The 12,231-nt window shown below is 38.1% G+C and overlaps 1 protein-coding gene across 2 annotated transcripts in view; it reads left to right on the top strand.

The window, feature by feature from the left end:
• sez6b (seizure related 6 homolog b) overlaps positions 1-11,811 on the top strand; it is a 295,405-nt gene extending 283,594 nt beyond the window's left edge. Inside the window, exons 13-18 of one of the 2 annotated variants that reach the window (XM_041814101.1) lie at positions 536-730; positions 2,428-2,460; positions 4,520-4,628; positions 5,614-5,713; positions 9,050-9,058; positions 10,729-11,811. In XM_041814101.1, coding sequence (XP_041670035.1) covers positions 536-730; positions 2,428-2,460; positions 4,520-4,628; positions 5,614-5,713; positions 9,050-9,058; positions 10,729-10,758 — 476 coding nt within the window. In that variant the 3' untranslated portion in view covers positions 10,759-11,811. The remainder of the gene's footprint in view (positions 1-535; positions 731-2,427; positions 2,461-4,519; positions 4,629-5,613; positions 5,714-9,049; positions 9,059-10,728) is intronic. The other variant, XM_041814108.1, reaches the window with a different exon arrangement.
• Positions 11,812-12,231: the final 420 nt, after the last annotated feature.

The raw sequence follows: 12,231 nt of genomic DNA, 5'->3' as shown, positions 1-12,231 counted from the left end.
TTTTCATTTAATGCAATTCCCCATCCCATTTGTGACAAAGCTAATCTTAAGGTACAGTACAGCTGCAGCAGTTAAAAAAATGACTGATTATTATTTCAGAGTCTTACAATCTTACTAAGTCTTATGTGACAGTATTTACCTTTAAAGAAGTGCTGAAGACAGCAACACAGTTTTTGCAAATCTGCACGTGAGGCTATGTTTTGACATTTCTTGCAGACATTTCACTTTAGCTTGAAGCTATGTGAAAAGAGTCTTTCTCATACTCATTCTGTCTGACTTGTCTTGCTGTATAATATAAAGATCTGAATTAAATGGTTGCAGGATTAACAGATTTTTTCAGCAGAGTTGAAGCAGAAAAAGTGAAAGTCATAACTGTGAAAACTCCTTTAAAATGGAGCCAGAAGATGTGCTCATCTATTTTTTTCATCCTGTAACCCTCAAAAATATGGTTAAATATAACCCACAGTGTCTTAATCTGTGCTGGATTAAGGTTCCTGCACAGTGTCGTTAACCTGAACTCTCTCTGTACCTCCAGCGGAGACCTTCGAGCCCTGCAGTCATCCGGGGACCCCCACCTATGGGATCCCGGACTCCACAAAGCTCCACTTCCAGCCTGGAGAGACGCTTCGCTACTCGTGCCTAAGCGGACACCAGCTGCTGGGAGAGCCCGTTCTCCACTGTGTCCCTGGACACCCGTCTCAGTGGAGTGGGCTGCCCCCTGTCTGCAAAGGTGAGGAACTGCAGCTTGATGTCTTCTCTGACTGCCACTTTTAGTTTACATGGTGTTTAATGGAACCTGAAATGATATATGACCTAGTTTAAGACCATTTATAGTTCTTTGTCCCATTTTTTTAAGAATCCCGACATGTGAAAATAATACATTATAATTATAATTATTGATGATAATTAATAAGCATCTTAAAAGCCTGTATAAAAGAAGGCTTTATGACAGGTGTGCATTTAGAAGTAAGATTTAAAGAGATGCTTGAGCCTTTAAGTCTTTCTTACTTTAAAGCTCTGGCCTGAAAACTTTGACAGCCTGCTAGAAGATTTAACAAAACAAACAAACAATAAAAAAACAGCTAAACAAAGAAGACTGAGCATGTTTCAGAAAGGAAGGAAAAGCAAATCCGTCACAGTGAACACTGCAGAGGAAATCTGCTCTTTTCTTCTAAAAAATGCCTCTGGATTTTGTTTTTCTGACACTTTGAAGAAGGTTGTTTTAGTCCAGAGGCTGAAATAACAAAAACTGTGGCCTTTAGTTTGAGCTGCACCCTGATGAAAGCACCTCAGGGAGATGAAGGGGACATATAAAAAACAGACGGAGAGGACAGACCTGTCAGAGCCACAAATGTGTCTGTAACGTGTCTTTAGATTGTTATGTCATGGAGGCATGAAGAGAAGTTTTTGATTTGTGTGGCATAAATTCAAAAGGGATATGTATGAAAACATCATCATACTAAGACACACAATGACATTAAAAAATCTAACTTAGGCAGCATTGCTCTAGATAAATAGAGTCTGGCAACCTTTAAAAAAGGTCTGTCTTTGTAGGGATGTAGGATCCTTTCTGTAGTGTTGTCTGACACATTCAACAATCTGAGCCTGTCTGACACTTTAATCAGCCAAAAAGGCTCCTGATTGAAGGTGTTTGGAACTTTGAGTCACATTTTCATTTCTAGTGTTGTTTTTTAATGTTCAATGTTTTATGTTTAGATTTTGTTAAATGGGGCATATTATGCAAAAATCACTTTTTCAGGCTTTTCTAACACATATATGTGTCCCTGGCCTGTCCACAATCCCCTCAAGTACCAGAAAAATCCATTCCCTCTCCCCCTCTCTTTCTCCACCTCTCAGAAAATGTGTGCTGAAACAAGCTGTTCTCAGATTTTACACCCAGTGACCTCACATGGGGCGTAAGCACCTGCCCCCAGGTTTGGTTGACCACTTGGAGGAAAGATCCGCGCTCCTCTACGGATCATCTCAGCTACCAGCTGATATGCTGGATAGCTCAGTGGGATACCCTGCAGACTATGGTCTGGGAGATTGGTGGTTCAAATCCCAGTCAGGTCCTAAATTTTGGATAAAAGTGTCTGTAACATCAGGAGTGCTGCATCCATTCCATGAAAGGGGCCAGACAGCTAATTACCATTGAAAGCCACAGAGACAGGGCTGAAACAGAGGGTCTTTTAGCATGCAAAAATCCAATACTGGAGTGTTTTCTCAGCAATAAACTTCACAGGCATGTTTTGGGGACCTCTGAGAACAGTATAACTTGTCTTGAAAGGGTAAAACATGTCCCCTTTAAAAAAAATAAATGATGCTGAATGTTGTCTTTTATGGCTGCAGTGTTTCAAATGTTTCACTGTGTGGGACAGTAAAGTTAAAAGTTCAATCCTCTTGACTTCTCTTTTGTTTTCTCCTCAGCCCACACAGCAGACGATGACCACCGATTAGATGGTGAGTTAGTTTTTAACCTACACATCTTCAATCTACATGGATGCAAAAAGATTTTAGGCATAACTATATTTTCTGTGTTGTTGAGAGTTTATCCCTTAAATATGACAAATTAAACCCATTTTACACCTTTTAACAGTGCCCTGTGGTTGAAATGAAGCATTAGCCACTTATTCCCAAAGTCTGGGTTGGGAGCCATGGTTGGGATTTTTTGGGGGATTGCCAAATCTTTGCTACAGTTTTGATGTTTTTGTCTGCAGTACACATTATAGCCACATGGGGCTCTATAATGTGACAGGCTTTTCTAGCAAAAGAGCTTAAGTCACATTAATGGATGTTTGGCTAATAAAGAAGAAACACATTGTTCACAAACAGACAGCTACTGAAGGCCTAAGGCAGGGGTGTCAAACTCAGTCACAGCAGGGGCCGGATCCTGGATTTAGGTCTAACCTGAGGGCTGAACAGGGTCAACATTTAACCATAAACTGTCATTTTCACCAGTAATGAAGTATGACAAAAAAACAGCACTGATTATAAATCATTTGGAAACTCAAAAATTATAAGTTTAAAGGCTCAAATCTGAGAGAAAAATTCCAATTTATTAGTTCAAAAGATCAAAACACGATATTAAAAATAGAAAAAGAATATTTTTAAAGAGCAAATATATGAGGAGAAAGTTGAGATCATAAGTTTTAAAGGTCAAAATATGAGATCAAATTTGAAATCACAAGTTTAAAAGTCAACTGTGTCTTAAAATTTTAAATTGTGAGTCTTATAGTTCAACATGTGGGATTAAAAAGCCAAAATTAGGAGCTGAAAATGTCAAAATATGAGCTAGAATTCAAAATGATGACTTAAAAAGTTAAAAATATAAATTAAATTCAAAATTGGAAGTGTAAAAGGTCAAAATATGATACAAAAAGTAAAATTTATGAATTTAAAATGTCAAAATATGATAAAAAAGTTAACTCATGTTTAAGAGTCAAAGTATGGGATTTAAAAGCCAAATTAAGGAGTTGAAATGGTCAAAATATGACTCAAAAGTTAAAATTTGGAATGTAAAAGATAAAAATGTGACATATAAAGTCTAAATTATGAGTTGAAAAGGTTAAAGCATGAAATGAAAGGTCAAAATCATAAGTTTGAGTTTTAATCTTGAGATGCAACATTGAAAATATGAAATAAAACACAAATTAATTTTTTTCCCCACATTCTTGACTTTTTATCTAATTTTTCTTACTTCTTTTTCTTTCTTCTTTTTCTTTCTTTCTTTTTTTTACTTAATCGTTCCATGGGCCCCTGGGCCTTGAGTTTGACACCTGTGGCCTAAGGGGTCAAGCATACAAAGAAAGCCTATGAGATGAAATGGTTAGACTATGCTAGTTAAACAGAAAACACCAGGTCAAGACCAGAATGAGTCAGGAATTGTTATCCATGCTAGCACCAGCCTTCAGCTCAACCAGCCAGCCCAGGGACAGCGCAGAAGGTAGACTTATGCAGCAATAATGTACAGAAAACAAAGTTGTTGGCTCACAAAGGTTTGTACCCTGTAAAAAGTGGGGCAACAGCAAAAACAGTTTGGGAGGCACTGATCCACGCCATGCTTTGGCAAAATAAGTCATGTCTCAAGTTGGTTTGACCCTGTATAAACCAGCTCTCTGAATTCACTGTTTTGGTGTATGTTTCTTTAAATGCAAATGACTTGCAGGAAGTGCTGGCTTGAGTGTAAAAAACTTTAAGTTTTTAAGTTAGTTGCACAAAGCAGAAATCTCCTGTTTTTCAGATATGGGTGGACCATGAAAAAAAGAATGGGTTAGCTTATCTTTAATTTTGTGAGTTGTTATATTTGCATACCCAGATAAGTGAGTAAAAACCCTGAAATAAAGGTGTGTCCCCTTGAAGACAAGTCAAGCATTTACAAACATTATTTAATATTTACCAGTTTCTGCTATAAAGCATCATAATTACATAAAGTTCAAGAGCTGACATTAGCAGAAGCAATGTTTAATTATAGCTTTCAAAGAACACGGCCTTTAAGTGTCCTTTTCTCTTTGTCCATCAGTGTCCACAGCAGACCTCAGAATGGAGGGAGCTCAGGCAGCGTTTGCTGTTATCATCCCCGTCGTCCTCCTTCTCAGCCTCATTATCGGGATCTACCTCTACTTCTTAAAGTAAGTCTCACTGAATACTGACCAAGGAAAACATGTTGATTTTTTAAAACAATGACAGTCTCAAGCTGTATTTGCTAAATCACTGTTCTATGAAAATACTAAATAAATGATGGTTTTTGCATTTTTCACATTAAAGCTTTGACACTCAGGCAAAACAATGCAGAGAGGCATGCTGAAGGAAGCACTGCATTGTACTGTTTGCAACCAGCAGCATCAAACTGCGGACAGATAAGGCTCTCACCAAGAGGGAAGACACGCAGTTTTAAGATTTTAAGTTTTGCTTCTGCAGTGGTTCCTCTTAAAATGCTAACAAGGTCTGACTAGTCATTAAATCACCACAGCTCTCCTTTTTAGTACTGCTGATGTTTACAAGCAGCACTACAAGCACAGAATCATGATTAAGTCTAATAAATAAAAGATGTCCAAACAACCACAAAATAATTTAAAAATGCTTTTAAATTCTACAGAATGTCCAATTTAATCTGTGTAGGCAAAAGTATGAGACAGGGAACACAATCTGACTGCTGAAATATCTCAAAGAAATAATACAAAACAGCTATAGAAATGCAATATCTCCAGAGAAGCAATCAGGCTTTTCAAGTGTGCAAAAATAGACTTGAATTTTTGCTGAACGTCTCTGGAGACTCCTGCAGTGTGATTCACATCTTTAAATAACAACATGATTGTCTGATCTTTGAGACAAATGAGGGTATTCGGACAGCTTGTGTCTAAAGAGGATAAAGAGAAGCGAGTGCTTTTAGCTAAGAAGATATTATAAGAATAGATTTCAGAGGATTGGGATCAAGGATTTTGACATGCCGTGGCTAAAAATAAAATAATCAAATGAGACTTTATGTCTCAGGAAATTAAAAAAACAAATTCTCAAGTTCTTGTTGCAGCAAGTATTCCAATGTGATGATGGTTTTACTTAGCATGATTATTTTCTTTGTTTTCTTTATTATATTCTGTGTTTTTCTTTGCCAAGGGTCCAGAGAAAGCCTTTCCAGCTCTCAATGGCTTCCAGTTTACCCTATGAAAACATCTCCACAGCATCTACGTTTGAAAACTCAGTTCATGAGACAACGGTGAGTCACTGTGTGTTTCTGTGAAATTATGTCTTCATTTACCTTTTGCAAAACGTCACTGGCATCCTGATCACTGTGACTTCTTTGATAAAAGTACATTTTAAACAATTTTTCTCTGCATAGTAAAGATCTTTTTAGGCTGCTTCCTGTCCCCATAATAGCCGTGGTAATATAAACACATGCGTTTTGGAATATGCCACATGAAAGCATGAAATTAAAGGAATTCTGAGGTAACTCCACGTGGCATAGCTTCTTGCGAGGGGATTTTCTCACCTTTTATCCCAATCCCAACCTGGATAAAGCTGAGGTCATTTGACTGGGCCCAGTCATTTTAGTAGGAGATCAGCTGGTACATCAAATCTAAATCAAATCAAATCCAATTTATAAAGCACATTTAAAAACAGCACGAGCTGACCAAAGTGCTTCAACATAGAGAGGTAGAGAGGCAAGATACAAATAACAGTATATACACAACAGCAAAGAACAATAGACAATAAACACAGAGAGTGAAGAGATGTTAGTACCATGAGTGTTGGTTTAGCAGAAAAGGGATAAGAGGGAGTGGTCTAATTTGAGTCAAAGGCCAAGGAAAAAAGGTGTGTTTTTAGCTGTGATTTAAAGGCCCGCAACTGAAAAGGACCGGTCACCTCTGAGTTTTCTCAGAGTCTGAGGGATGACCAGGAGAGACTGGTCAGAAGAACGGAGTGAACGTGTTGGTGCGTAGGGGGTTAAAAGGTCAGATAAATAGGAAGGAGCTGAGTCATGGAGTGATTTAAAAACAAGCAATAAAATTTTAAAATGGATTCTAAAATGGACATGGAGCCAGTGGAGGGAAGAGAGTACGGGGGAGATGTGTTCACATTTTTTAGTACCTGTTTTTTAGTACATCAGATGCCTCTTCAACAACATCAGGTGCTCCTCTGAGAGCCTTGGTATTGTTTTTAAACTAGTATCTTTACTTTGAAAGTCAAATAACTAAGCTGGTCCAACCCTGCATCTTTCAGTCAAGAAACATTGCTAAAATCAACCATGAACTAACACACCAAACACACTGATTTTTAAAATTCACACCTGGATCTTCTCATGGTTAGAGTTCTGTAACCATCTCTTCACTGGCATCACTCAGTCATCATTGGCATGTCTACGGTTGATAAAAATGCAGCAGCTAGGCAGTTAACAGCAACTTCTTGTTATTTTCATGTCACTTTAGCTCTTGCATCCCTGTTCTGGCTTTCAGATTTGCCCAGGGTTAAATCCCTGCCATTTTATTACTGTAAATAAATAGAATACATGATTAGGATTCATTAATTGTTTAAAGTTCCCAAGAGGCCTTGTGTTAAAGTCTAGTTTAATAAGATTTATATGTAGTTTTTAAAAAGCACAATTTCAATGTTTGCCAGTACTCATATTCTGTTCAATCAAATAATTTTAAACTGGCTGACACAGAGAGATCTAAGGGATACTGAGACTCTGTTTTGTGCTCAATATGGAAGGAGAAAATGGATAAAAGATCCCACCTGCCCTTGGTTAGAACTGGGGTCAAAAAGAGTCCAAAACTTCCCAAGATTTCCTCAGCCATGTTGTATTCCCCTGGTGTGCTGGTTTGATCATTTAGCCTTGATGTTCAGCACAAAGCCAGAGCTGCTGGCAGGGAGCAGTTGTGTAAAATCTCCAAGTTGTTAAAGCTTTTGTTGTGCGAACATTTCCAAATGCGATCCAAAATCCTTGGGAGACGGCGCAAAGAAAAGAGGCAGGGAGGGGGATGAGAGTCAAGTTAATCTCCACAAAAGAGTCATTACAGAAATGAATATGCCTAGCACAGATCTGTGACAATCAAACAGGTTAGTGAAGAAACACTATAACCTACTGTAGATCTTTAGCAGGGATTTACACAGGACTGAAACTCTGGAGATGATTTGTGTAGTGAAAATCTGTATTTTTTTAGACTTGGTCATTTAAGTGACCAGCTCCCTGGGAAAAATGATTTTATTAATGTACAGTGCTTAACAAATTTATTAGACCCCCCTAACCCTAACCAGAGTAAGGTTTATGCCACAGCTGCCCTAAATTAACATCATTGGTAATTACCAAAATCATTTTTTATGTTTCTGCAAGGGTTAATACATGAATATGTAAAAGACCCAAATGATATTTTTAATGCTAAAATAGAATTATTATTGTTATCCATGAATTTTTGAATTTACTGATTTACAAAAAACTGAAAAAATAGTAAAGCACATTACTATTTCTTGATTGATATGTCAAATTATAGTTATTTACTTGCATTCCTGAACAGAAAAATGAGTTTTAGTGGTTGAATGTTATGCTTGACTAATTTCTAACTTCTCAGAGAAGCCCAGTGAGCCGGCTCAAATTTGGGTGAATTCAGTTTGAAATCCCTCATTCCTGTTCAAAATGGTAAAACGTGGAGAGCTCACTGAAAATGAAAGAGTCCACATTAAAGCACTTCATGATGCTGGATGGTCTTTGAGACAAATATGACAGGTGGTCTAATAAATTTGTTAAGCACTGTTCATGTGATTATTTTGTAAATACAAAAATATAGAGTGTATTTTTTTCCCACTGCAAAGCCAAGGAAAATGACGGAAACAGAATCACGTTGATGTGTTTCTATTATAAATGTTATTAGATTAATATTGCTGTGAAGGTTAGTATTTTATTATTGAAAAGGCCAACAAAAAGTGTCATCTACAGTACCGTACAGAGCTTTTATGCATGTCGGGTCCAAAGTTTGAGGCTGAAGTAAGGTGCAGATGTGGTGAGAAGGCTGCCTGAGGGCACTATTGGATTGGAAAGAGGATTGACACAACCCCAGCTGAGCTCTGGATGTCTTTGCATATTGCCAGGAACATGGAAATAATCAGTTAAAAAAAACTCCACACCTTTAGGGCGCAGTAATGGGTGGATGTGGCGAGTAAGCACGGCCTAGGGTACTGTCTGGGGTGGGTAGTAGGGTTGCCACAGACCCTGGTCATGCTGTAGATGTCCCAAGGGCCCAAAAACCGCCGGTGGTCTCCAGGTATTACCAGGGGTGAAAAGTTCCAGACAAAAGAAATGCCACTGAGCTTGACTCTAGCTGCTCTTCCCCCTTTTTCTAGTCCCAGGTTGTGGCACATCCACCCTGTGCTGAATCCTTAGCACCCTATATGCCTAAAACTTATGCCCATGACTGTATGTTCGTGGAATCTATCTCTAGTAGACCAAATGTGCCATTGTATGATAGTAGCATTAAAACAGCAGTAACCAAACTAAACTTCTTCCTTCATGTTGAATAAATCTATTTCTTTTTCTTCTTCCATGCTGCTGTAACTGCAGAACAACGAGGTGAGTTGTTCCAACCCAGAGTGATCAAATGTTATAAAAGGAAAGCTTTCAATGTATGTCATCAGCTGCAAAGCTGAGATTTAAAGTGTCATGGACAAGGTTACTCTGGCAATATTACTTTCTTTTGTTGCCCTTTTCCAACACAAAGCTCTGAACAGACAATCACACCTGTAGCTTTGTTTTCTTTATAATGTTTTTGCTTTAGAAAAGACACGATCAATGTTTAACTCACTGGCCACTGGGTCTGGGCTCCCAGTAACGATTTGACTGTTGTTTAAGCTTTATTGCCATTCATTTTGATGAAACATTTTTACCCAGAAAGGGGTATAATTTGGGTTAAAGTATCCGGATGGATTGCTCTTATCAATTTTATAAGAGCATATTAGTTTACAATGACTGGAACCGTTTTGATTAGTCTATTGGCATGATATTTATGCCCCTGCGTCGCTTTGCCTTCAGTATGAATGTCATGATGGCACCAAGGGAGGAAAAGTGATTCCCCCCTCTGAGCTGGCCTCAAAGGTACTAAAAGAGATCCTAACCAGGGGTGTAAAGTAACAAAGTACATTTACTCAAGTTACTGTAATTGAGTAGTTTTTTTGGGCTTCTTATGCTTTTTTGAGTACATTTTGAAAAACAGTTCTTTAACCTGAGTCAGTTTTAACCCAGGTTTACTTGAGAACAATACTCTTGTACTTTTTCCACTTCTGTAGACTACACAGTAGCACATAGCAAGAGAATGATTCCACACTAGATCCAAAACAGCTGTTGTGAAGATGCAAATTAGATTAAATACTTTTTACTTTTACTTGAGTAGATTATAGCTAGATGGTATAAGCCACACAAGGAAGGGAAGTCCACACAGCAGGTTTTGCAGCGAATATAACATTTATTTCAGAAAGATACTCAGAGCCGACATGATGGGTGTTGGAGGTTCTCAGTCCCAGGGAAGAGAGAGAGAAACAAGATAAGAAACTCTGGCTTTTATGCCTTTCCATACAGGTGTAGCCACTCAGCAATCATCAATGGCTCTGCCTCCAAACCACATGGATAGATAACCCCAAACTGACCACCACCAGATGGAGCTGTTCCCTGAAACAAAAGAAAGGCAGCGGTACCAAACAAACATTGCACATGGCCATCACAATTTACAGACCAGTACTTTTACTTAAGTACATTTTAACCAGAGTAACTGTACTTTTACTTGAGTACAATAGTCGTGCACTTTTTCCACCTCTGGTACTAACAGAGGCGAGATGGGATAGTCAGAGCCAGAGGGGGAGCACTGCTGTGTGCATGTGTAGCTTCTGCTCTGCTCTAGTGTGCTTCTGCACCACTGTAATGCATAGACACACATATCATGCTGATGTGGAATCAATATGAAGGCACAAACACATAACAGTGGCAGAGCCTTGTTATGGCATTGTTGCAGAAACACTCTAAAAACAGCTACAGACAGAATCTGATCAAATATAAATTTATAGTTCTTTCTATCAGAGTTTACACATGGCACACTATAAAGTGTGACTGGGAATAAAGAATTTCCCTCTGCCTCTTTTCTCCTGCTTCTGCTCCCAAAAAGGCTGTTTTCTGGCGTTTATGTAATTCTGGGTTGTAGAATTCTTTTAAAGAACTGTCAGAGTGACCGTTTATCTGTGTTCTGTCCACAGGAAACAAGAGAATACGAGGTTTCGATCTGAGACCTGGTGTGTGTGTTTCAGTATGGACAGATAAGAAGCCCACCGGCCTTTTCAACGTCTGTCACACTCGCACCTTCAGTGACTCCCCCTCCCCTCTGTCTGTTCTCTGAACATGACCCTCCCTTTATTTACCCAACAGAGGACACCGCAGTACCCCTGGAAAGGCTGGACCACCGGATTATTTTTCTAGCTCCTTCACAGTAATGGCCCAGCAACAGCAGTTTGTACAGTTTTTAATCCTGAGCTCGCATCCTGAGGACTTTCAGTACAACGTACCATCATAGAAAGCAGAGGGATTGATGCAGAGCGAGTGCCATTAAGTGCATATAACCACTGAGGATGCATTATGTTATGTACATTACACTATACGTCTCCTGCACCATTTAAAGAGCAGTAATTATTGATTTATGAGAGTCACATCTTTATTATTGAACATCACACAAAACATTAGCTGTTATCAGAGAATGCCCAACAATGTTTCTTTTGGAATTAATGCAACTTTCTAAAAATGGAAACCAGAATGTGTCAGTCCAGCTCTATGTTAAACATATCAGACACCAGTTTTCCATTTCACTTTTAGAAATAATACAGTTATTTCCACTATTTCTGCCACTTTAACTTAAAAAAGATATCCACTGCCAAAGTGGGTTATTTAAGTTTCTATTTATATGTGATGCTTCAATGAGTTCACCTTTAGAGCTAAAGAAAAGCCTGTTTGAATTCTCCTTGATTTTTCAGCATCAGTTTAGCATTATAAATTGAGTTTAAAATTTTTCATTACCATCTCATGCATCATTCTTTTTTTTTCAGTTTTTGGAAGCAAAAGGAAAATGCACATCAAAGGAAGCTGTCGTTCATTTCACCACTTCTGTTTGGAATTTGCATCTAAATTTGGACACGCTGGTCAAACATGCATACAGTATATATTGTCCTCTGATATTATGTATCCATGCAAGCTGGTGTGATGACAATGACAATAATTAACCTATTTTTGATTCATTGTACAATAACTAAGGATTAAGCTACGTCACAAACATCTTCAATAAAAGTTATTGTTCAGAAAAACTATGAGTGTTCTGACTTTGTTTCTCTCTGTTTCATTTCTTTCATGTACCATCATAACTTAAATCTTTGCACATTAACAACTCCTGATATTTTTATGGCCAACTTGAGAATTATGACATGAAGTTCCTGTCGTTATGCGGGAGTGCAAACATAAGGAGTTTCCATAGGTCTGTCAGATATGCTTTTACAAAAGCTGTGATTATTTCATTGAAAATTTGGCATATATAGAAGGCATATATTCAGCAATTTTTACATAAAGCTGTCAATTTGTGATCACATCACTCAGGATATACGCCAACATTAGGAATAAACAGGGTGCTGTAATGTCTTGAAATTGTATTTGAAAGACAAATACTTGTTTCATTTAACTGCAGTGACATTTTCTCTTCTTCAGAGATTCTAACTGGA

This window comes from Cheilinus undulatus, linkage group 2 (assembly GCF_018320785.1).
Source record: "Cheilinus undulatus linkage group 2, ASM1832078v1, whole genome shotgun sequence".
Classification (NCBI taxonomy): domain Eukaryota; kingdom Metazoa; phylum Chordata; class Actinopteri; order Labriformes; family Labridae; genus Cheilinus; species Cheilinus undulatus.
The sequence above is the reverse complement of the archived record's forward strand: the minus strand, read 5'-3'. Positions and strand labels throughout refer to the sequence as shown.